Below are 25,523 nucleotides of genomic sequence, written 5' to 3'. Positions count from 1 at the left end.
GGTAAAAGGTTGTGCCAGCGGCCTGAAAAGAATTTTTTTGTCCAGTAGACATCAGTACTCATTACTGCAGCATCTTTGGCAGCTCAAGGGCAATCTTGAAAGTTCAAAAACATAATGTTGGGCAGCAGAGCCAGGCATTGAAGGCCAGGGCCTGGCCACACTGCATCCCGCCATGTGACTCTTGCTCTTGAAACCCTTGAGATTAAAAGCAACAGTGCCAGCAGGACAGTTTCTTTCTTTGAGAAAATAGCCCTGAAATGAAAGTCAGCCATGAAAACTGGCTAGAAGGCAAGTGACAGAAGGTCAGTCCCAGCCACAGGAAGCAGAAACCAGAGCTTAACACATGCTCGTAAAAGCCTGGCTGTAGGAGAAAGACATCTGGGAGTAAATGCTGTCTTTGGGACTTGGGTGTCTCCTCTGCGTCTTCACCCATCTCTTATGTACCAGCTGTGTTCCCAAGAAGAACCAGATTCCTACAGTTTGCCTCCCACGCCTCATATTGTGTGGCCAGCCCTGGCTGTACTGAACGTAGTGTGTGGAACCTGGTATGTCCCCAGGAAGACAGACACAACCCAGAGCTTCACCCCACTGGTCGGGGAACCTGTCACACTAAAATAGGATGCTTTGGCTTGGGTCAGGAAGTAGAAGCATGGGGAGCATGGGAGGTTAGGAGAGACAAGGTCAGTTTGGTGGTGGCCTCATAGGCTCCTCTTAGAAACAGAGAAAGGCAAGCACAAAGCTGGTCAGTTGAAAACCCCTGAAGTGAGCTGGGGGGCAGAGACATGTGCAGGGAGACTAAGAGTTAAGAAGCTCTTGTAGGGAACCTACGGTCATGTGCCCAATGCAGTGTCCTCAGAGTTCCTAAGCTTTCTCAGCCCTGGATAATGAGAAACAACAGCTAAAACTCCTGGGCTCTCATCTCCACAGACAACTACAGGCTCCTTGTCACTGGAGAGATCTCCAGCCATCTCCTTCCTGGGACTCCTCTATAATGTGCAAGGCTGCCCAGGATGGGGAAGGGCACTTGTACTGGACCCGTTAAGATCTTTAGACTGCAGCTGGGAGATGAGAGAAGTCCCTCAGTGAATTACAACAGGGCTTCCAATAAGAGAAGGCTACACTAACAATCATTTTGAGCTAAATTGCTGGAGACCCAAATGCCGAAAGTCCCCATGTCTTAGCCAATGCCTCACCCAGACTTCCTTGTGCTGAGTCATCCTTCCTACTGCCCTGTAAGTATGTGGTCAGGGTCCTCCATCCTCTCCCCTCAAGGAATGTGTCTTAGTTAGGGCTTCTCTTGCTGTGACAAAGCACCATGACCAAAAAGCAAGTTGATGAGAGAAGGGTTTATCTGGCTGACACTTCCACATCATAGTCCATCACTGAAGGAAGCCAGGACAGGAACTCAAACAGGGCAGCAACCTGGAGGCAGGAGCTGATTCAGAGACTGTGAGGCAGCGCTGCTTACGGGCTTGCTCCCCATGGCTTGCTCAACCTGCTTTCTTATGGAACCCAGGATCAGCAGCCTAGGGGTGGCTCCATTCATAATGGGCTGGGCCCTTTCTCATTAATCACTAATTAAGAAAATGCTCTACAGCAGTGATTCTCAACCTGTGGGTCAAAACCCCTTTAGCAAACCTCTGTCTCCAAAAATATTTACATTATGATTCATAACAGTGGCAAAATTACAGTTATGAAAAAGCAACAAAATAGTTTTATGGTTGGGGGACCACCACACCATGAGGAACTGTAATTACGGGGTCGAAACTTTAGGAAGGTTGAGAACCACTGCTCCACAGGTTGACTCACAGCCCAATCTTTTTTGGTTTTTTGAGACAGGGTTTTTCTGTATTGCTTTGGAGCCTGTCCTGGAACTCACTCTGTAGACCAGGCTGGCCTCGAACTCACAGAGATACACCTGCCTCTGCCTCCTGAGTGCTGGAATTAAAGGGGTGTACCACACCTAATCTTATGGAGGCATTTCCTCAGTTGAGGTTCCCTCCCCTCAGGTGACTATAGTTTGGGTCAAGTTGACATAAATCTAGCCAGCACAGAATGTGCAGTCTGGAGGCAATTAGCCAGCGGTAGAGGAGACGAGAAGGCCCTTGCTGCTACCTTGAGGTTTTGTGATCTTGTGGTAACCCAAGGAATAGACCATAGGCCTGAGACCACTCTACCTCTTCTCATTGAGAAGTGAAGGATAAATTAGGGACACAGCTGGCAGTGTCACCTGTCTTGTATCTCCAAGTTTAATAGGCTGTGCATAGGTCTTTTTCCCTGAGTGTGGGGGTGACACGTACTACTCAGGTGTGTTTGATGACTTAGGAGTGGAAAGCAGGTAGACCCACACTAGCCTGGGATCTTGATGGCTTTCTGTACTTTCATGTCCAGCTTCCAGGGTCTGAGCTAGGTCCCCAGGCTTCAGAGTTGGCAAGTTGTAGCTGGGGAGTGTCCCCTGGGGCTAGCTGCGGGCAGTGGTTCTGCCAGTGGGCTCTGAGCCTCGGGGATTCATGAGAGGGGCCCACTCTCTATGATCCAAGACACAGTGTAGTTGACAGCTGAGTGGAAGGCCCTGCTGACCCTCAGGCCCATGTGTGTGTGTTAGTTCTCCCTGTTTCTTTCATTGATGGCTCAGGTATCCAGATGAAGGGAACAGGCCTCAGTAGGAGGAGAGGGGGTAACTCACTCAACCTTCTAGAAGGGTTACCTGGACCCAGAGTGGGCTTCTTAGTTATCCCTTGCTCTGCATGACACCTGGAATCTAGGTGTTATCTCGTGCTCACAGCTTCTCCCACAATGGTGTGGGCACCTCAGGTACTTGCTGTGCATCTGCAGGGTCTGGAGCCCAGTTATGGGCAGTGAGGAACCCAACAGGTCATTACCTGGTCCTAAAAGCCCTTGTTGTCTAGAAGGGCTAAGTGGTCATATGAGAACAGTTGATATGGGCCCTGGAGATGGATGGAAGGAGAGGAGAGATGGGACGACAGAAGGGTTCTCTGTAGAGGAGGGGACACTCAGCACGGCTCTGAGGATTGATAATTAGGTCTTGTCAAATAGAAAAGTCAGCTGCTTGGGATCTACTTGGAAGGAATGACGCCAGAGCTAGGGAGAAATCATGAGTCATGAACCACAGGCAGCTTGGTGGGGGGTACTCTGGGCTGTAGTGAAGGCCATGGGTTCCTCTCAGGGTACTCTGGGCAGTTGTGAAGGCCATGGGTTCCTGTGCTTTCTCTTTCTTCCTTCAGGCAGGCTCTTCTCTACTCTTCAGAGCTGTCCTTACACCAAGTATTCTCTACTTCTTCTCACTGCCTGGGGATGGGAAGGGCCTAGACCTCCTGCCATGGTGCTCTCTTGCAATATTGCAAGGCTTATCCATGGTCTGATTCCTCCCTATAACAAACCTGTGGGGTAGCTATTGTTATCCCAGGGGACCATACACAGCACATGAGGAAGAAGAGGCCTGATATCCAACTATCTGACCACTGCCCTTTCTCTCTGGGCCTTCCTGGAAAAACTATCTCTCCAAATCCGTTGTAGATGTCCTCAGCTGTATTTCTCCTTTGGAAGCCTGGGTTTGCCATAGGCTCTTGGCTGTGATATGAGTGGTTGAGGTTGCAGGAATCACGACCTCTCAGTCAGTGTTTTCCTGTTTTTAATTGTTGTGATTGTAGGAAAAAGGAAGTGACATTTACCACATGCCAGAGGCTTTATATAGTTTATCTCACTCTGTTCTCACAGTAACCCATAATAGAAGGAGACATCACCATGTTCATACAGCCTTGGGGAAACCAACTCCCAAGAAGGGGCAAGTTTAAATGGCAGTACTCGGGCTTGAACCCAGACATCCCCAACTTAGGGCCTGGATTCTCTGTTATATTACAGCTGCCTTCCCACTGCAGAAACTCACCTCCTTGAAGTAGGTTGGGGGTGTAGAAGGAATACAGCTGTTGGGAGGGGCCATAGGAGCTCACCCAGGGGACCTGGTTCTGCAGAGCCCAAGTACTGGTGGCCAGGTGGAAAAGGAATGGCTGATTGCTTTCCACACAAAGCTTAGTGTTTCAAAGACCAGAGTCAGGGACCAACCGCCCTTGTTCCTATCCCAGAAGTTCCCTGAGAATACTACCTGTCCCAAATCTCCTGTTTTGTCAATGTGGATTCAGGCTGTGAGGGAGGAAGGGTGGGTCATTTAGTTAGACCTAGTCTGAGCTGGCCTCAAACCTGCTTTGTTCAGGTAAATGGTTGTGACTATAAATGGGGCCATGTTTCTAGGCTACAGGAGCCTATTATTTTTCCTTCTATTCAGAAGGTTCTGTGCCAAATGCCATGTTCACATGGGAGACTTTTGGGTGAAGGGGCAAGTTGGCTGGAGCCAGGGTTGGTGGAACCCGGGTGGGACTTTAGGGCTTTGGCCTGCCTGGAGCTGGCTGATCAGGCTAATGTCTGGCTGTATTTCAGGCCATGTGGGACACTGGTCCTGCTTGTGATGTGACCACACAAGTACAAAGTCCAGTTCTTTCCTGGGACCTCAGTTTCCCTATCAGTGAGAGACGAGGGTCCTGCCCTTCTGACCTCTCAGAGCTTGGAGAGAAGAATACATTTGGGGGAATCTGAAACTGCAGACCTGAAGCTCCTGTGTGGCCAGCTTGCTCCATGGCGGAAGCAGCTGCTGTGAGACTTGCGACTAAGGACAGAGGTCTAAAACTGGCTTCAGGCCTTGAATCTTGGATGGCACACTTCACTAGCTTGAACCAGGCCTCTCCCAGAGCCTGCATTTTCTGTCCACCAAACACTGAGTCCGGAAGGCTCTCCCAGCCCTGAGGTTTTCTTGTTCTATTCTTTGGCGTAGCATGATGGCTCAGGGACCTCCAGATGATGAGAAGATTTGAGGGGCTTGGTCCTTGCTATCCTCCCCAAAAGAGCTTTCTGTTGCCTCTTGTCACTCGGTGACCCAGACACCCACAGGTGAGGTCCCCGGATCCTGGTCCCAGATGCTGAGAGTTGGGAGCAGGGCATCTGGTACTGAGTCCTCCTCCCATGGTCAAGTTTATGCAGGCTTTCCAACTCTGTGCTCATTGGCTTTGCAGTGCAGGAAAATACAGTTTTCTGGAGGGACTGAAACCCAGGACAGCTTCTGTGGCGTGGCTCAGGTGGACGCTGGCCTCTTAGCTCTTGTGGCTCAGTATTCTCGGGAGAATTATGGAGCAAACCCATCTTTGCCTTCACCATAGAAGCTCCATCCTCAGCTTCTGCACAGAAGATGTCATGGAAAGAGCTTTGAGTCTACAGTAACATTGGATGTCATTTGTCCTAGTATCCTAGGCTGGTGCTAACAAGGCCAGGGACCCTTGGACACAGAACCTTATTCTTCCAACTTTGCAGGCTGGATTGGATCAGGACCCATCCTGCTGGCTTCATTTTAATATAAGCACCCATTTAAAGACTCTCATTTTCCCTACATGTATATTCTGAGGGCCTTGGGGTTGGTTGGGACTTCAAAGTGTACTGAATAGGTGTACACACACACACACACACACACACACACACACACACACCACACTGTACTGAGGATTGAACTGACAGCCTCACAATTCACTGGGTGAATCCTTTTTTCCATTTTAAAATTTGAAACATTTAACTTGAAACATTTTTGATCTATTCCTGACTTGGACCTTCCTTCTCCCTCCTCCTGCATTTTTTTTTTTTTTTGAGGCAGGACTTCTCTGTGTAGTCCTGGCTGTCCTGTAACTAATTTTGTAGACCAGGCCGGCCTTGAACTCAGAGATCCGCCTGCCCCTGCAAGTGCTTGGGTTAAAGGCATGCATCCCCATGCCAGGCTTGGTTGGACTTTGAATCCTTCTGCTTCAGCCTCCTGACTAACTGGGATTATAGGCAATTTGCTCCTTCAGGCTGGGTTCAGTATATGGATTTGGAGAGACATAATTCTGATCAAGACCATTTTGCTCCAGAATGGGAGACTGAGGCCCAGGGAAGAAAGGCTTGCAATTGCACAGTGGGCTGGAGCTAGAACTTGGGGCTGGGTCAGACTTCTATGTAAGCTGATCTCTTGTATAGCCAAAGCAGAGGATGGCCTCTGCCCCAGGACTCCTCACACGTGTGCCCTGTCAGAACTCCCCAGGGGAGGATTGGGCATTGCTATTTGCCAAAGTTGTAAATCTCTTAAGCCATAAGCTGCTCCTTGGCGTCTCCTGAATGCCCTAATGTGAAATACACATGTCCCTCCCTTTTAAGATCCAAGCAACTTCTGAATTTCCCATCGTGTTTGCACCTAAGGATGCAATTACCATTTCCTCCCATTGTCCGTAATGCTAGTCCCTCTTCTCCCAGCTGACGCAGGCTTTCTAGCCCGCTGGGTGAACACGCGGCCGAGAGCTTATGAAGATCGGACTGCTTCTGAAAGCCACAGGTGGCCGATGGCCAGCGATGCTTATCAGTCCCCCCAGGGCTGCTTTGAGGTTATTTTCTTCTCATCAGAAGATGTTGGATATGCCACAGAGAACGTTTCCATCAATTCTTTGCCTCAGCTAGCGCCAGCCCAGCACTGTGCTGGCCATGAGTCACCCCTTGCTGGCTGTCTCCCAGGCACGCTGGTCAGCTTCTGGTGGGCTTGGGCCTTTCCAGAAGACCCTGGGTCTTTGTGGTTGTTTACATGTCTCTGTGATGCTATGCCTGAGGCCCATCTCCTGATCACCACTTCCCCGTTTGACCCTCAGTTAAAAACACACACACACACACACACACACACACACACACACACACACACACACACACAGACTTTCCTGTCAAGGAGGATGGAGTTTGAGTTTCTGGGGTTATCTTGGAAGAACAGAGGACTGGTGTGTGTTTTGAGTTTTTGAGTGTGTGGGTATCTTGAACTTAAAGCATCTATTGAGACAAGGTTCTCCTCTTCCACTAAAAGGAAAAACAAATGTTCCATCACAGAGCCCTTCCTATCCTCGGCCCCTTCTCAGTGCTGTTTCTGGGAGATGAGCGTAGGAAGCACACCGGGCCCCGGGCATGCTGCCAGGTGGGCAGTGTGCTTCCAGGTCCGTGTGTAGCTGTATCAGCCTAGGAACCAGGCTCTCCCCTCACCTGTCCTCAGTGCCCAGCTGCCTGAGCATCTTTCCACATCTATAAAAATAGGAAGTCCTTCCTTCCTCTTGTGGTCAGTGGCCATGGCTGTTGCCTTCCTATGTGCTGGCCAAATGGTTCTAGGCCACATAGTCAATGATAAAAAGACATGACATTGGCAAGAGTGTGTTGGAGATCTGGGAGCAGTTGGGGTTAGAGGGGGTAGATATCATATTTCATTGTATAAGTATGTGAAATTCTCAAAGGAAATGTTTAAAAAGATAAGGTAGGGCCGTCGAGATGGCTCAGTGGGAAAGAGTGCTTATCACCAAGCCTAGTGACCTGAGTTCAATCCCGGGGAAGAAGGAATGAACCAACTCTTGTTGAAAGTAGTCCTCTGATTTGCTATGGCAGGTGCACACATGTGCATATATGTATTTGTGTGTGCATACGTACCTGTACACATACACAAACAAAATAAATCTAAAACCAACAAGGTAGAGGGTTCTGGAGGAGACTATCTAACGTCAGCCTGTGGCTGACATCAGAAACACACATGCGTGCACACAACTTTTTAACCCTTCTTGCTACCTCACAGTGATAGTTATATTTTAGCTCACGATCCCCTGAGAGACAGACTCAGACCATATTGAAACCACAGCAGAGTCAAGAGAGTCCATTCCAGTCAGTCCCTCCTGTTGAACCGACTGGCTTCCCGAGGCCCAGAGGTGTGGACAGACATGCCATCCTCACCATCAGTAGTGGTAATTGTGGTATAAATTTTAGACATTGGATTCCCAGGGCAAAGGCCTGTTATCATATTTTGGTGTAGCCAAAATGGAGGCCATTTTGTGGTAGCATCTCCACAGAGTCCCAGTGTAAAATGTTTAAGTTCATAGCAAATCGAATCCCTAGCCCAGGCCCATGAGCACCTGGCTCCTCAGTGAGGTACAAGCATGCTAATGACTCTGCCTTTTGTGCTTCCTAGTGTCCGCCAGGACTTCGATGTCCCCACCAGCCATCTGATTGGAGCTCACGGATACTGCACACAGGTCAGGAGAGAGTGGGGTCCATGGAGGGGAAGTCAGGGAGCCCCTCCTCCTCTTGAGTTTCTTTCTTTCGTCTTCATCTGATCAAACACCTTCCATGCTGCTGTCATGAGCCCGCCTCTTCCAGCTTCACTGTCTTGGTGACCTGGGAGGAAAGCTCGGTTTGTTTTCTATCTGCGGATTGGTATTCTTGGGGTCATGGGGATCCCGCAGATGAGGTGGTACGTAGATCCACTTGAGTGCTGACTGCACAGAGTCCAGGCTGCCGGGACACACCCCAGCATGGCTGGTAACCCTGGTCAGCAGTGTATGTCGGTTACACTTGCAGAGGACATTGCCTTCACAACCACACTTCCTTCTGCGTCTTTACAGCAAACGCCCTGAGAGGGACAGGAGAGACCCTGTCCTCTTTTGTCATTTGTATTCCCTGTCAGGTAATGCCAAAAAAGACACCTGTTCAAGGTCCTCTCTAGTGTGCACCTTTCTTAGTGTGCCAAGGCCTCTGAGAAAGGCCATGTGGATCATGTTAAGTGTCGCCCTCTCTGTATGCAGGATCCAGAACTCAGAATCTTCTGACGGGCTGGGACTAACCAGTTGTGGGATATTGGCTCACTTGTGCCAAACCCTGGAAAGCTACCTTGGTCCCATGCAAGTGCAAGTTCAAGGTTCTGTGGTGTAACCGACACCCACAGAGGGGTGCGGGGCTGGCTTCTGCCCCTCCCTGGAAGAAGGCCATGGAGAATGTCCCCTCTTCTGGCTGCTTGGTGGCTCGCTCTCCTTTTGGATACTTCCCCCACCCCCAGGGAGCCTCCTCTTGTGGAGAGTGGAGAATGGAGCTGCCTGGGCGGCGGGGGTCAGGAATCAAACTGTACCAGCATCATCCTGGGCTGAGGATCAAGCCTGCACTTGCAGAAGGAGCTGAGATACCACCACCCCCGGCTCCAGTTCCTCCCTTGTGGAAGAGGCATCTGGCCCTTGTGGAAGAGGATCGCACACCAATCCCTATGGGTCATGTTGGAAAGCAGTCTCTGACTCAGGCTGGGCTGGGGCTAGGGAATTTCTTCGTCATTTTCTTTTCTTTTTTTCTTTTGAGACTGTGTCTTGCAATATAGCCCAGGCTGACTCTGGATTCCAGATCCTCCCGCCCCAGTCCCCTTAGTGCTGAGATTACAGCTGTGCACCCCAGCACCCAAGCCCGTGGAGGGTGAGTTTCTAAATGCTCCCCCAGGAGTAGACAGTCCATGGAGACAGTACACTTGAAGTAGCAATGGACTGGGTGGTGACTGAGCTTTGCTACTGCAGGGTTTTCGAACCAAGGGCAGGAGGCATGCGTGGTGCTCCTCCTATCTCAAGAACACTTCCTGCTGGGGGGAATGTTTTGAACACCTCCCAGATGAAAGATCGGGGGGCCTTCATTCTTATTTCAAACAAGATGGGAAAAGTTTCCACCTTTAAAAAAAAAAAAAAAAAAAAAAAAAGACTGTACCTTTCTCGGTAGCTTCTGGACATGAGGTACAGTATCCCAGAGTAGTTATTTCCTCTGAATTCTTTTATCATTTCCCCTGCAGGGACACAATGAGGCCCTTCACTGTCTCCTTCCAATGGGGGCCCCTTGGTGGCCATCAATAGAGGCCTAACTGTCACTGGGGCAGGGGTGTTTTCATCAATGGAAGGTTTATGTACCCGGAACAGCGATTTCATAATTCAAGGGAAAACACTGCTGTGAACTCTGCCCGGCAGAGCATAAGGGTAGGGGTGGCACTGCCATTCCCGTGAGCTAGGAGACAGCTTCGTGCTTGCTTGTCTCACTGGCAATGCCAGCCCTGCTTGGGGGAGGGTAACAGAGGGAATACTTGTCTGAATGCTAGGAGTAGATTCATCAGAGTTCTTCTCTAAAGCATCCTTGGAAGCTACCACCTTTCAACTGGAGTGTCCAGATAGGGTTGCTGTCAGGGTAGCAAGGGTGACAGAGATGTTGTACTCAGAAGATGTGGGTGAAAGTTTAGCTCAGTCACTTTCTGGATATGTGGCTAGGACAAGTCCTTTCTCATCTGCTAGGTTCAGTTTCTTTATTCCTAACCAGTGGTGGGACACGAGGGTCCAACCTCAGTGATACTCTGCAGTACCAGAGATGGAGACTCCCAGAGATGGCATGCTGCACTTGACACCTCTGGTGTCTGCTTGGTGTGAGCCACAGGGCTGCTGGATACCTAGTATCTGAGGCAAGCTCAACACCACCTTTTGCTGCCCGCCCCCCTGCCTCTGCTCTTGCCCAGTCCTGCTTTTGTTACCATCCCTGTGAGACCCCCGGAAGACCAGAGGTACCTGCTTGGTGCTACAGTATGCAGGGTTGGCTGGCTTCCTGGCTATGGAATGTGCTGGGTCCTGTGAGATGTTATCGTTGAGGGAAGCTGGGTAAAGGGTACACAGGAACTCTCTGGACTATTTTAGCAACTTCTATTGAATCTAAAGTCATTTCAAACATTAAAATGCTTATTTAAAAAAAAAAAAAAACATTGTCTTTGAAGACTCCCCCAGCGGTCACTCTCCAACAAAGCTGTTCTTGCTTGATTTTGTGACTCCTGTCTATGTGAGGCCGGGGAGACTGTGCACAGGTTTTTATAGTCCCACTCATCTCCTCCGTTAGGTTTCAACTGCACAGACACATCCGTGACCATCCCCAGCTGGCCCAGAACATGGAGCTGTGTTGTAACCACTCAAAGGTCTTCCCAACCTCCAATACTGAGACTTAGGACAGGCTCTGTGTAGTCTTTGCTCAAGAAATGCTTGACTTGGATGACTGAGTCCCTCGGGGTGCTTTGGTGGGAGCCGTTGGAAGATTTTCCCCCATCAGTGCCTGTGGAAAACTCAAGCCTCTACAGTCTCAACTCTGCATTCTGTTTCTTGCCTTCCTTGGTTTCTTTCCTCCTCCACCCTTTTCCCTTGTTCTCGGCCTCCCCTCCACTCTCCCAAGGCTGATTTCAGAGATCTGACGCAGCTTCCCCTTCTCTCATCAACAGGAACTTGTCAATCTTCTCCTGACCGGGAGAGCTGTGTCCAATGTTTTCAATGATGTGGTGGAACTGGACTCAGGCGATGGCAACACTATGCTCCTCAGAGGCATTAAGGCACGCAGCGACATCGGTTTCTTGTCTCTCTTCGAGCACTACAATGTGTGTCAGGTACTCACATGTGCTCTGGAACCTCGGCAGCCTAGTTCCCGGGATGCATGGGATAGAGGGACATGGAGGAAGGGAAGCTGGTTTCTAGTTCCCAGATCTGGCTGGAGTTCAGGTCCAGCCTGAATACAGAGCAGATTAGAAGAAACACGACTTTGCTGCCATTTCCACAGACATTTCAGACTTAAACTGCAGTTTCTGGGGTCCAGAAAGGATAGCTGTGTAGGGAGACACCCTAGCCCCGCCCCAGGCAACCCAGATAGGTGCCAGGTGTACCGGGGACTCGCCCATGAGGGCGGGGTGTAGGGAAGGAGCTGAAAAGAACTCTTAATGGTTCATAATGTGACTGTGCTTCAGAGTGACTGCATCTCTCTCTCTCTCTCTCTCTCTCTCCCTCTCTCTCTGTGTGTGTGTGTGTGTGTGTTTGAATTCATAATGTATGAATGTATGTGATGTATTGAGGGAGGGATGTCTCTGGAGACAGGAGCTTCACATCTTAGGCTTTGTATTACTTTCTTAGGGCTGCTGTAACAAAATGAATGCTACAGACTGGGTGGCCAAAACAATAGAGGTGCCTCTTTCACAGCGCTAGACCCCGGTAGTAAAAGACCAAGTTGTGAGCTGGTTAGGCTTCCTTGGGAGGCGGCAGGGGGAAGATGGCAGTAGCCTCCCCTGACGGATGGTGTATCCCAGCACCCCTTGGTCTCTTTGGCTTATAGCTGTAGCACCCGGGTCCTGCCTCTGTTGTCACTTGGCTGATTGCTCCTTGTGTCTTTGTTTCTGAGGATCTCAGTTGGCTTCAGGGCCAGTTATCAGAGTGGGAGGGAGATGGGATTTTTGCCCCACTCTTTCTGTGTGACCTCTTTTTTTTTTTTTTTTTTTTTTTTTATTAAATTATTAATATTTTCACATATACTTTCCCTCTCCCTCTCCCTCCCCACCCCCATTCCTTCTCCCCCACCTCCAACCTACCCCCCACCCCATCCACCCACCACTCCCCAGGCAGGGTAGGGCCCCCAACCAGGGTTCCACCAAGTCTACCAAATCTTCCTGTGCTGGGCCTAGGCCCCTCCCCATGTGTTCAGAGACAGAGCGAATCCCTTCAAGTGGGATGGGCTCTCGAAGTCCCTCCCACCCACCAGGGCAAAACGCCAGTCCACCTCCCTCTGGAGTCATTCATGATTTCTAGTTTCCTTGGGGTAGAGGATTATAGGCTGGTAAACCTTTGCTCTATGTCTAAAAATCCCAGGAGTGCAGGGGCCTCCCCATTGGCATCCATGATCAGGGGGCTGGATTAGTCCTGTACTGTCCTCCCAAAGAGCATCTGGGGTCGATATGCTTTCCCTTTTTCAGGCCAACTGTTTCTGTGGGTTTCTCCAACCAGGTACAGACCCCTTCGTTCTTCATTCCTCCCTCTCTTCAACTGAGTTCCAGATTTCAGCTCAGTGTATTTCTGTGGATGTCTGTCTCTGCTCTCATCAGCCACTGGATGAGGACTCTAGAATAGCATAGAGAGTATTCATCAATCTCATTCTAGGGGAAGGGTTTCTAGGCCAACTTCTCCTCCACTGCCCAGATTGTCAGATCGTGTCATCCTTATAGGTCTCTGAAGATCTACCTAGTTCCAGATCTCTTCTCGGACCTATAGTGACTCCCTCTGATATGGTATCTCTCATCCTGCTCTCTCTCCTCTATTCTTCCCCCAACTCAATATATCTGCTCCTCCATTTCTTCTCCTCTACTCTTCATCTTGTGCTCTTATTGTGGCAGCACCCACTTCCCTACCCTCATGCTCTCAATTAGCTCGGGAGTTCATGCCATTTCCCATTCCTGGGGTCCATTTATCCCTTAGAGTCATTCATGATTTCTAGTTTCCTTGGGGTAGAGGATTATAGGCTGGTAAACCTTTGCTCTATGTCTAAAAATCATATATGAGTGAGTACATACCATGTTTGTCTTTTTGTGATTGGGTTACCTCACTCAGGATGGTTTCTTCTAGTTCCATCCATTTGCCTGCGAATTTCAAGATTCCATTGCTTTTTTCTGCTGAGTAGTACTCCATTGTATAAATGTACCACATTTTCTCTTTCCATTCTTCAGTTGAGGGGCATCTAGGTTGTTTCCAGGTTCTGGCTATTACAAACAATGCTGCTATGAACATGGTTGAACATATGTCCTTGTTGTATGGACAAGCAGTATTTGGGTATATACCCAAGAGAGGAATGGCTGGATCTTGAGGTAGATTGATTCCCATTTTTCTGAGCAACCGCCATACTGATTTCCAAAGTGGTCTTACAAGTTCACACTCCCACCAGCAATGGAGGAGTGTTCCTTCTTCTCCACAACCTCTCCAGCATAGGTTGTCATTGGTATTTTTGATTTTAGCCATTCTGACAGGTGTGAGGTGGTATCTCAGAGTTGTTTTGAGTTGCATTTCTCTGATGGCCAAGGATTTTGAGCACTTTCTTAAGTGTCTTTCAGCCATTTCAGATTCCTCTGTTGAAAAATCTCTGTTTAGTTCTGCACCCCACTTTTTAATTTCATTGTATGGTGTTTTGGTGGCTAGCTTCTTGAGCTCCTTGTATATTTTGGAAATCAGTCCTCTGTCAGATGTGGGGCTGGTGAAGATTTTTTCCCATTCTGTGGGTGGTCGTTTTGTCTTACTGACTGTGTCCTTTGCCTTACAGAAGCTTCTCAGTTTCAAGAGGTCCCATTTATTAATTGCAGACCTCAGTGTCTGTGCTTCTGGCGTGATGTTCAGGAATCGTTCTCCTGTGCCAATTTGTTCAAGGGTTGTTCCCACTTTCTCTTCTAAAAGATTCAGTGTGGCTGGGTTTATGGAGAGATCTTTGATCCATTTGCACTTAAGTTTCGTGCATGGTGACAAGTATGGATCTATCTGCAATTTTCTGCATGTTCGAATCCAATTGTGCCAGCACCATTTGTTGAAGATGCTATCTTTTTTCCATTGTATGGATTTAGCACCTTTGTCAAAAATAAGGTGTTCGTAGGTGCGTGGGTTAATATCTGGGTCTTCAATTCGATTCCATTGGTCTATCTGTCTATTCTTGTGCCAATACCAAGCTGTTTTCAGAACTATGGCTCTATAGTAGACCTTGAAGTCAGGGATGGTGATGCCTCCAGAGGATCTTTTATTGTAAAGAGTTGTTTTGGCTATCCTAGGTTTTTTATTTTTCCATATAAAGTTGAGTATTGTTCTTTCAATGTCTGTGAAAAACTGTGTTGGGATTTTGATGGGGATTGCATTAAATCTGTAGATTGCTTTTGGTAGAATTGCCATTTTTACTATGTTAATTCTGCCTATCCAAGAGCACGGGAGATCTTTCCACTTTCTGGTATCTTCTTTAATTTCTTTCTTTAAAGTCTCAAAGTTCTTATTGTACAGGTCTTTCACTTTTTTGGTTAGTGTTACCCCCAGATATTTAATGTTGCTTGTGGATATTGTGAAAGGTGATGTTTCCATGATTTCTTTCTCATTGAGTTTATCATCTGTATACAGTAGGGCTACAGATTTTTTGAGTTAATTTTGTATCCTGCTACCTTGCTGAAGGTGTTTATCAGCTGTAGGAGTTTCCTGGTAGAGTTTTTCGGGTCACTTATGTAGACTATCATGTCATCTGCAAATAGTGAAAGTTTGACTTCGTCCTTTCCAATTTGTATCCCTTTGATATCCTGATCTTGTCTTATTGCTCTAGCTAGAACTTCAAGAACAATATTGAAGAGATATGGAGAGAGTGGACATCCTTGTCTTGTTCCTGATTTTAGAGGAAATGCTTTGAGTTTCTCTCCATTTAGTTTGATGTTGGCTATTGGTTTGGTGTATATCGCATTTATCATGTTTAGATATGTTCCTGTTATTCCTGTTCTCTCCAAGATCTTTATCATGAAGGGATGTTGGATTTTGTCAAAGGCCTTTTCAGCATCTAGTGAGATGATCATGTGGTTTTTCTTTTTCAGTTTGTTTATATGGTGGATTACATTGATGGTTTTTCGTATATTGAACCATCCTTGCATCCCTGGGATGAAGCCCACTTGATCGTGGTGGATGATTTTTCTGATATGTTCTTGGATTCGATTAGCCAATATTTTATTGAGTATTTTAGCATCAATGTTCATGAGAGATATTGGTCTGTAGTTCTCTTTCTTATTCTTATCTTTGTGTGGCTTGGGTATCAAAGTGATTGTAGCCTCATAGAAGGAGTTTGGCAATATCCCATCTGCTTCTATTGTGCGGAACAGTTTGAGGAGTATTGGTATCAGCTCTTGTTTGAATTTCTGGTAGAATTCTGCAGTGAAGCCATCTGGTCCTGGGCTTTTTTTGGTTGGGAGGCTTTTGATGACTGCTTCTATTTCATTAGGGGTTATGGGTCGATTTAAATTGTTTATCTGATCTTGATTTAATTTTGGTAAGTGATATTTATCCAGGAAACTGTCCATTTCCATTAGATTTTCGAATTTTGTGGAGTACAGATTTTCAAAGTATGACCTAAAGATTCTCTGGATTTCCACAGTGTCCGTTGTTATATCCCCCTTTTCGTTTCTGATTTTGTTAATTAGTGTGCTCTCTCTCTGCCTTTTGGTTAGTTTGGCTAGAGGTTTGTCTATCTTGTTGATCTTCTCAAAGAACCAACTCTTTGTTTCATTGATTCTTTGTAATGTTTTCCTAGTTTCTACTTTATTGATTTCAGCTCTCAGGTTGATTATTTCCTGGCGTCTACTCCTCCTTGGTGAGTTTGCTTCTTTTTGCTCTAGTGTTTTCAGTTGTTCTGTCAGTTCTCTAATGTGACTTTTTTCTAGTTTCTTCATGTGGGCACTTAGTGCTATGAACTTCCCTCTTAGGACTGCTTTCAGAGTGTCCCATAAGTTTGGGTATGTTGTGTCTGCATTTTCATTAGAATCTAGGAAGTCTTTAATTTGTTTTTTTATTTCTTCCTCAACCCAGGAATGGTGCAATTGGGTGTTATTCATTTTCCAAAAGTTTGCAGGTTTCCTGCCATTTGTATTGTTGCTGAATTCTAGCTTTAATGCATGGTGGTCTGATAAGATACAGGGGGTTATTTCAATTCTTTTGTAATTGTGGAGGTTTGCTTTGTTGCCTACTATGTGGTCAATTTTGGAGAAGGTGCCATGTGGTGCTGAGAAGAAGGTATATTCTTTTGAGTTTGGATGGAATGCTCTATAGATATCCGTTAACCCCAGTTGGGCCATGACTTCTTTCAGATCCTCTGTTTCTTTGTTAAGTTTTTGTCTGGTGGTCCTGTCTAGTGGTGTAAGGGGGGTGTTGAAGTCTCCTACTATAAGTGTGTGTGGTTTTATGTGTGGTTTGAGCTTTAGTAATGTTTCTTTCACAAATGTGGGTGCCTTCGTATTTGGAGCATAGATGTTCAGGATTGAGATTTCATCTTGATGGACTTTTCCTGTGATGAGTATGAAATGCCCTTCTTCATCTCTTTTGATTGATTTTAGTTTAAAGTCCATTTTGTTAGATATTAGGATTGCTACACCTGCTTGTTTCTTGAGGCCATTTGATTGGAAAATCTTTTCCCATCCTTTTACTCTGAGGTATCGCCTGTCTTTGAAGTTGAGGTGTGTTTCTTGTAAACAGCAGAAAGATGGATTCTGTCTTCGTATCCATTCTGTTAGCCTATATCTTTTTACGGGTAAGTTAAGGCCATTGACATTTAGGGATATTAATGTCCATTGTTCGTTGGTTCTTGCTTGGTTTGGATTTATTGTTGTTGGTGTCATTGTGTGTGGATTTTGCTCTCCTGCTTCTTTTTGTGTTTGGCAATATTAGATTATCTATTGCCTGTGTTTTTGTGCATGTAGTTATGTTCCTTGAGTTGGAGTTTTCCTTCCAGAACCTTCTGTAGTGCTGGATTTGTGGATATGTATTGTTTAAATCTGTTTTTGTCATGGAAAATCTTGTTTTCTCCATCTATAGTGATTGAAAGTTTTGCTGGGTACAGTAGTCTGGGTTGACATCCATGCTCCCTTAGTGCTTGTAGTGTATCTATCCAAGACCTTCTGGCTTTCATAGTTTCCATTGAGAAGTCGGGTGTGATTCTGATTGGTTTGCCTTTATATGTTACTTGGCCTTTTTCCTTTGCAGCTCTTAATATTTTTTCTTTATTCTGTAGATTTGGAGTTTTGATTATTATGTGTCGGGGGGACTTCTTTTTGTGGTCCAGTCTGTTTGGTGTCCTATAAGCTTCTTGTACTTTCATAGGCATATCTTTCTGTAGGTTGGGGAAGTTTTCTTCTATGATTTTGTTGAATATGTTTTCTGTACCTTTGAGCAGTGTTTCTTCACCTTCTTCTACACCTATTATTCTTAGGTTTGGTCTTTTCACGGTGTCCCATATTTCCTGGATATTTTGTGTTAGGGATTTGTTGGTCTTGAGGTTTTCTTTGGTTGATGAATGTATATCCTCTAGCGAGTCTTCAATAGCTGAGATTCTCTCTTCTGTCTCTTGAATTCTATTAGTTATACTCACATCTTTAGATCCTGCTCGTTTATCCAACCTTTCCATTTCCAGCATCGCTTCATTCTGTGTTTTCTTTAATGTGTCTAATTCAGCTTTCATGTTTTGAACTGTTTCAAGAGCTTCCTTCACTTGTTTGGTTGTTTTATCTTGGGTTTCTTTAGCTTCTTTAAGAGATTTGTTTATTTCTTGAATATTTTGGTTTGTCTTTTCCTCCATATCGTGTAATTTTTTGCTTACTTTTTCTTCTATTTCTTTAAGGGATTTTCTTGTTTCCTCTTTGAAGGTCTCTATCATCTTGCTCAGATAATTTTTGAGGTCCATCTCTTCTTCATGCACTGTGTTGGGCTTTTCAGATCTTGCTGGAGTGGAGTCCCTAGATTCTGGTGGTGTCATATTGGTCTTTCTGTTGTTGAGCGGGTTCTTATTCTGTCTTCTTCCCATATCTTTTTCCAGTGAGTGCAGGTAGGATCTCTCTATCTCCTCTTGTTACTCTGTAGTGTGTGTGGGCCAGGAATTCAATGTCCGAAGCTCTGGATGGTTTTGCCTCTCCTCGTAGCCTCCTCACTCTGATGGCGTTAGGCCTCTTGGTGGATCGGTCGCCGGGAATGGAATGAAGAGTGGCCTGTACCCAGTTTCGGGGAGCTCCTCCCTTCCTGGACGTGTCTGTTTCAAGCAGGGACGAGCCTGGAGGGATCTGGGTGGATGGCGCTTAGGACAAGAATTGGGTAAAAGCAGGGGGTGGCTCACCTGGTCTGCGGTGAGTCCACGGAAAGGGAAGGAAGAGTGTCCTGAACCAAGCCAGATTCAGGAAGCTCCACCCTGCCTGGGCGTGTCTGTTTCAAGCAGGGATGAGCCTGGAGGGATCTGGGTGGGTGGCGCTTAGGACGAGAATTGGGTAAAAGCAGGGGGTGGCTCACCTGGTCTGCGGTGAGTCCACGGAAAGGGAAGGAAGAGTGTCCTGAACCAAGCCAGATTCAGGAAGCTCCACCCTGCCTGGGCGTGTCTGTTTCAAGCAGGGACGAGCCTGGAGGGATCTGGGTGGGTGGCGCTTAGGACAAGAATTGGGTAAAAGCAGGGGGTGGCTCACCTGGTCTGCGGTGAGTCCGGAAAGGTCTGTGTGACCTCTTATTTAGGTCTGCTGTCCCTTGTTCATGGACCTCTTCCTGACCCCCTATTTGAGTGACACGCCAGGTTCAGGTAATGCAGATGTGTGGGTCCTACTGTCTGGAGAGGAAAGAGGACAGTTCCTTTCTGGCTGATGCTGTCAGGAGTAAGGCAGCAGTTTGACCCTAAGGCCAAGGAGAAGCATCCAGAGCCTGGGAGGCCCTAATGGTCTCCAGCCTGACAGCCCATGGTTTGAACACGGTAAGCGTGGCCAGTTTCATAGACTGCAGGCTGACCACGATCCCTGATGTCTTCCTATGGTCCGGGCTGCCTGTGAAAAATGAACTATTTTGATTTGGTCAGTAGAGGGCAAATGATGGGAAAAACAGCCAAGACCACCCTTCACTTAGAATGTAGTGACTGTTGGAAAAAAGTTGGGACCAATGGCTGTCTTCTCATAGATTCCTTGAACCCACATGGCCCCTTTGCTAGCCAAGTTGGGGAGTATTGTTCCCTGTGGGGAGTGGATACTTTCCTGTGTAGTACCATCACAAGCCCACTGAGGATAGAATTCTAGATGCCATCTTATCTTTCTCCCAAGACGTCATCAAGGATGGGTGTTGGCCTCTCCCTCCCCTAAAGACCAGGCTGGGCCTGGCAGCCTTCATCTTCTTCATACCACCTCTCTTCCCTTCTGTCCCTGTGGCACTAGGGCTCTCCTTCAGTCTCATGGGACAGAGGAGCCAGCCCCAAGGAAGCTAAAAACTCAAGCCCAGGTCTAGACAGAGTAAGTTCTTGGCCTAGCCAGCCCCCTTTATTGGATAGCGACAAGGAAGACCCAGTATTTGAATATCATTGATCTTGAGACCCTCACCTCCCGTACTCTCCCTTCACTAAGGCAATGTAATCTTTAAAAATATATCTAGTCATACCACTCTGTGTTCAAAACCCTCCAGGACCATTCATTTTCCAGGACTATCATGAGTTACATTGTGTTCCCTAAAATTCCTATGTGAAGTCCTGACCCTCAGTACCCCTGAGCAGAACTGTATCTGGTGATGGTATTTAAGAAGGTGATTAAGTTAGAATGAGGTCACTAGGATGGCCCTAATCCAAACAACAGTGTCATCATAAGAAGAGATTAGGACGAAGACACACACAGAGAGAAGACACAGAGGGACAAGTTAGCCAGAGCCAGAGAGACATAATCCAGCAAACAATTCAGACAACAACTCGATTTCAGACTGCTCCGAATTTTTTGAGAAAATATGTTTATGTTGTTTAAGCCACATGGTGTTTGCTTTGGTGGCCTGGGCACAAGAAACTAATGCACAGGCTAAAATTGCAAACTTGCCATGACCTATGGGCCCTCGAAGAACTGTGCCGTAACCCTCTTCACGTCCTCTCCTGCTGATGCTGAGCCTTAGCTACACCTGCCTCTGCACGGCTGTTCCTTTGCAGAGGGCTTTGCACTTGCTGCTCCCTCCACCTGGCCTGAAAGGGAGGCCTTTGTCACCTCTGCCACCCCTCTGACCAGAGAGTTCTTCTCCTCACCTTGTCATCCTCCATCCAAGCACCTGATTCCCTCGTGGGCCTTTCTTTGATCTGAGCATCATAATTTATTGCCTTAGGATGGGATTTTCCTGACATTTCAGCATTTCTGAGATGACAGCACATTGTGCCAGTTAGACGTGGTCACTTGGCCCGTTGAGAAATGGTGGTGATGCACAGCTCATTCAGACTTGTTTGACTGGTTGCTCTCTGCTGTCTTCACTGATGTATTTTTCTCCAACACTGTGTCCCCATCATCTATTGTGTTACTGAGGATAAAGTGTAATCACATCAAATGAATGTCACCATTATAGACAGGAAGGTAATTCTGCTTGCAGTCAAGTGCTGATCCTTGAGAACAAGTGCTTGAATATGGCCTTCCATATTGCTGGGGCCATCCACTACTTCTGTGAGAGACTAAGATTCAGACTTTAAAAACACCCCAAGAACAAGTGAGATGGCTCAGCAGGGAAAAGCGATTGCTGCCAGGCCCAATGACCTATGTTCAAATCCCAGAACCCATGTAATGGGAGGAAAGTAATGAGTCCCCTTAAGTTGTTTGACTTTTACCTATATGTCATCGCACATGTGTCCCCACACACATGTACAAAATAACTTAATGCTTAAGAAAAATTTAAAACACCCCTAAAACTTGACATGTAGATGCAGTGACCTATTCAGTAATAAACATAAGTAAACTGAAGTCATAAGTTGTGTTTTGAAAGTTTAGAAAGAATACTGGGTATAACACACACACACACACACACACACACACACACACACACACACACACACACAAGACATTTTGATAAAGACAATGAAAACCCAAAAGATCCTTTTCAAAAATCAAAAATGTGAAAACAACAAAGAATAAACTTAACCAAGGCAACAACAAGCTTTCTAAATGATTTTTTCTGAAATGCATAAAAGATTAGAATGACAGAGTAACAAATCAAGTGTGGGCAGTGAGATTCAATGTGATAAAGATATTGCTTTCCCTAAGCTGAAAATTAAAAATCCTAAATAGGACTAGGACAGAAACTCAGTGTAGAGCACTGGCCTAACAGGATCAAGATACTAGATCAGTGGTTTCCAACCTATGGATCATGACTCCCTTGGGGTCATATATCAAATATCCAGTGTATCAGATACTTATATTAAAATTCATAACAGTAGCAAAATTACAGTTATGAAGTAGCAATGAAAGTAATTTTATAGGCAAAATTTTATAGGCAAAATCCTAAGGCAAAATGACCCCCTCATTTTGTGGGGGTCACCACAAAATGAGGAACTATATCAAAAGGTTGTAGCATTAGGAAAGTTGGAAACCACTGCACTAAATTAAAACCCCAGCACTTCAAGGGGGAAAAAAATCCCAACGGTTTTTTTGTTTGTTCTTTTGAGACAGAGTTTCTCTGTGTATCTGGCTGTTCTGGAACTCACTCTGTAGACCAGGCTGACCTAGAACTCACAGACATCTGCCTGCCTGCCTCTGCCTCCCAAGTGCTGAGATTAAGGGTGTGTACCACCATAACCTGACCCAAAGGGTTTTGTTTTGTTTTTAATAGTTTATCTAAGAAAGAGAAAGTGCTTAGGAAGATCCTGGCAGTTCTGAAATGCATAATGGAATTTGCAGCCCTCACTACATACAGTGAAGACTATGGAATGCAGAGGTCATGAGGAAGCAGAAAGGTTGAGTCAGGTGTAGATTAGAAGAAAGGATATGTGGTAGGTAGGGTTTTAGTTGGGGGGGTGATAGGGGAGGAAGAGAGGGAGAAGGGAACTGGGATTGTCATGTAATTCAGTCTTGTTTGTAATTCAAATTTAAAAAAAGTAAAAAAAAAAAAAACATAAGGCATAGGAATAGACAAATGGATCAATGAAAAAATTGCCAGAAATAGACACACACACACACACACACACACACACACACACACACACACACACACAAACACACACACACACACACACACACTGGCTAGGTTTTGAGTTAATGGAGAAAGGTTAGTTCACTGAATATAAAATATTACAGGAGACCTAGGCTTGTGATATGTGCCTGTAATTCCAACACTCAGGAAGATCAGGAAATTAAAGCTAGCCTGGGCTACATGTGGAGACCTTGTCTCACAACAACACCATCATATAAGCAACTACCCTCCCCCAAAAACCCCAAAACTAAAAAAATAAACCCAAACAAGGAAAGCTCAGAGATTATTGTAACTATTGGTTGTTTGTTTGATAAAAATCTAGAAGTCTACCAGTCATTTGGCAAATACATACATGAAAAATCGTTCACATCACACACACTAGCAATCAAGACAGGCAAATGGCATCAGCTTCATGGTTTGTTAGTCAGATCCACAAGAATGGGATGTAGAAGGCATACAAGCTGGTGGAGGGAAACTTGACATGCTCTAGAAATTAGAAGACATGATCCTTGACCTCCAAATGCTGACTCTGGAAGCTGTCCTCCTGAGACTAATACATCCCATGGCACATTTGCAACTCAAAAGCTGCCCTTTGCATGCTCAGAACCAGGCCATTCTTACTGACTTAGACAGTGTTTGTCATAACTCATAGTATAGATGTATACTCATCCATGGGGAAAAATTTGAATGGCATTAAAATAAAATCTCAGGAGCTAGGAGTGTGGCTCGGTGGCAGGGCCCAGGCTCACCACAATCGCCTGAGTTTATTCCTCAACACTAAAAATAAGTTTAAAAGTTCAGAACAATAAAAGCAAACAAAAGCAACTTGTGATGGTGCAGCATGGCCCCCAGGAGAGAACCTGGCCGGCACTAAGGGAATGGCACACCCAGTTGCCCAAGACCCCTAAGGAAGTTTCTCTGGAAAATGTCTCCTAGTGGAAAAGCTTTTGAATGAGTCCACTCATTTCTAAGCCCTCTGGGCAGTGTTTTGCTCTTAATCTTTTGACTGTTGTTTATAAATGGCAAGCTGCCCTCTGTTCCTCCTTTGGAAAATTCAGGAGCTGATGGCGTCCAGGCCTGCCCATGGCTGGCTTGAGGCTCCTTCCCTGCCTGTTTGAGTAAGTACAGTTCCAGGCCCTGCTTCCCAAGAAAAACCTCTTTGGAGCACAGAAAGGAAGCTAAGGTTATAGTAGGGATAGGCAGGAGGCAGGCATGCCCAAATGCACCAAGCTCAGAAGGAGCAAGCTTGCAGTCCATTTGGGTGACACATACAGCTGAGCAGAGAGAGTTTGCTTCAATGTCACACAGGGCTGAGCACACAGGGTTGAGCACTTGGTCAACATGGTCCTCCTTCTCTCCACTTTAATAGGTGAGTCCTTCATGGAGGACATTCTAAGAGCACCCCGTCTGTCCCAGGCACCTCCAGCATCACCTCTGAAGTGGGAGCTGCCTCACAATTGTGTGGTGGGCCCTAGAGCAAACATGCCCTTCTCCCCATTGGAAAAATAGCTCCCATTCTTTCCTTAATCCACAACAGAGGCTGTAAACACCTGACGAGCAAATATCTCATCTCCTGGGGGAGGCTTCGGATTAGGTGGGACCAGCTGAACATAGCTGAATAAACTCGTACTGTCCAGTGCCACCTGGGGCACTCATAGAAGAGTGTGTAGCCGGTGGCCTACCTAAGGGGTCATAAATAGGATATCTCTGCAGGAAGCAGTGTGCCAGTGGGCTGGGGTCTCTGGTTTGTCCCCATGTATCCTTAGCCAGCCATGAGAGTCCCTGGCTGGAGACTTGCAGAGAGACTTTTTGCTCCATGTTCTGGTGCTGCCCTGGCCTCATCCTCCAGGCTTCCTCACCAAACAGCCCATTGCGCCCTGAATTTCTCAGGCATTCACCCTGACACCATAGACTGCTCACTCGTACCTTTCCCTCCTGGCTCCCCAGGGGCCCCGATCCTAACTGTCTTCAGTGCGCAATTCTAGTTGCAGTCCATCGTTGGTCCTGAGGGCCTTCATTTTTCAACTATTTGTCACACATTGGGCAGGCTCTTGGTAGGGCACATGTGTTGATGTCATCATGTAGACAGACAGACTATGGCGCTGTGTTTGAGGGGGCAATTGCTCAGTGACATGCCCCTGAGAACCAGAAGGAGGCAGGGATGCCTGCTCACTGACTGAGAAGTTGGGGTGATGTAGTTTTCCCAAGGGAAGACAAAGAATGGGAAGGTCCCGGGGTTGGCGAGCTTAGTAGCTATGAGGAGTACAGCAAGAATCAGTTAGGAGGTGTGGCAAAGACTGGAGGAAAAGAGGGTTAGAGTACTGTGTACTATGGCATGGATGTGTGAATTCCCTGAGGTCTTTGTTGCGACGTAGCCAGCCCTAGAAGGTGGATCTGGGCAGCAGGAGGGGTTTCTAGCATCACATCAAGCCCTGTCTTGGAAGTCAGCCTCAGCTCGGCTGGTCAGCACATTGCATCAGGTCTTCCCCTCTTTCAGGTCGGCTGCTTCCTGAAGACGCCGAGGTTCCCCATCTGGGTGGTGTGCAGCGAGAGCCACTTCAGCATCCTCTTCAGCCTACAGCCAGAGCTCTTGTCTGACTGGAGGACTGAGCGACTCTTTGACCTGTATTACTATGATGGCTTGGCCAACCAGCAGGAGGAAATTCGGCTGACTGTTGGTGAGACACCCTCACCTGTCTTTTTTTCAGGGAGCCCCCAGGCTGCTCCAGAACCAGCCTTCACATGCCTTCTGGGGTTACTCATGGGGGCCAGAGAGTGATGCTAGCCATCCTGCAAAAGAGGGCCAGGGATGGGCCTTGAGCACTCAAAAGGTGGAAGGTGAAGTTAAGACCATATGCAGGTGCCCTGAGAGCTTTCCTGATAGGTTTAGATTTGCTTTTAAGGAAGTCGGGTGTCATGGAAGGTTTTAGAGCAGAGGAACAATGAGACCACATGTGTTTTCAGAAAAAACAATATTGTGGCAACTCAAGTAGGGCATGGGTTTGGTGGAGGCTGGGTGTGCGAGGCCAGTGTACTGTCTAGGTAAGAATCAATGACCAAGAAGGAGGGTGGCTGCAGTTGAGATGGAAATGAGTGCTTGGTACTCAAAGGGTT

At 46.7% G+C, this 25,523-nt stretch overlaps 1 protein-coding gene across 6 annotated transcripts in view; it reads left to right on the top strand.

The window, feature by feature from the left end:
* Positions 1 to 25,523, top strand: part of Mindy4 (MINDY lysine 48 deubiquitinase 4) — a 149,145-nt gene that overhangs the window by 113,081 nt on the left and 10,541 nt on the right. For all 6 annotated transcript variants that reach the window (XM_035448554.1, XM_035448552.1, XM_027429692.2 and 3 more), the window contains 3 exons: positions 8,078 to 8,141; positions 11,159 to 11,320; positions 24,907 to 25,087. In XM_035448554.1, coding sequence (XP_035304445.1) covers positions 8,078 to 8,141; positions 11,159 to 11,320; positions 24,907 to 25,087 — 407 coding nt within the window. The remainder of the gene's footprint in view (positions 1 to 8,077; positions 8,142 to 11,158; positions 11,321 to 24,906; positions 25,088 to 25,523) is intronic.

The sequence above is a fragment of the Cricetulus griseus genome, chromosome 8 (assembly GCF_003668045.3).
Source record: "Cricetulus griseus strain 17A/GY chromosome 8, alternate assembly CriGri-PICRH-1.0, whole genome shotgun sequence".
NCBI lineage: Eukaryota > Metazoa > Chordata > Mammalia > Rodentia > Cricetidae > Cricetulus > Cricetulus griseus.
The sequence above is the reverse complement of the archived record's forward strand: the minus strand, read 5'-3'. Positions and strand labels throughout refer to the sequence as shown.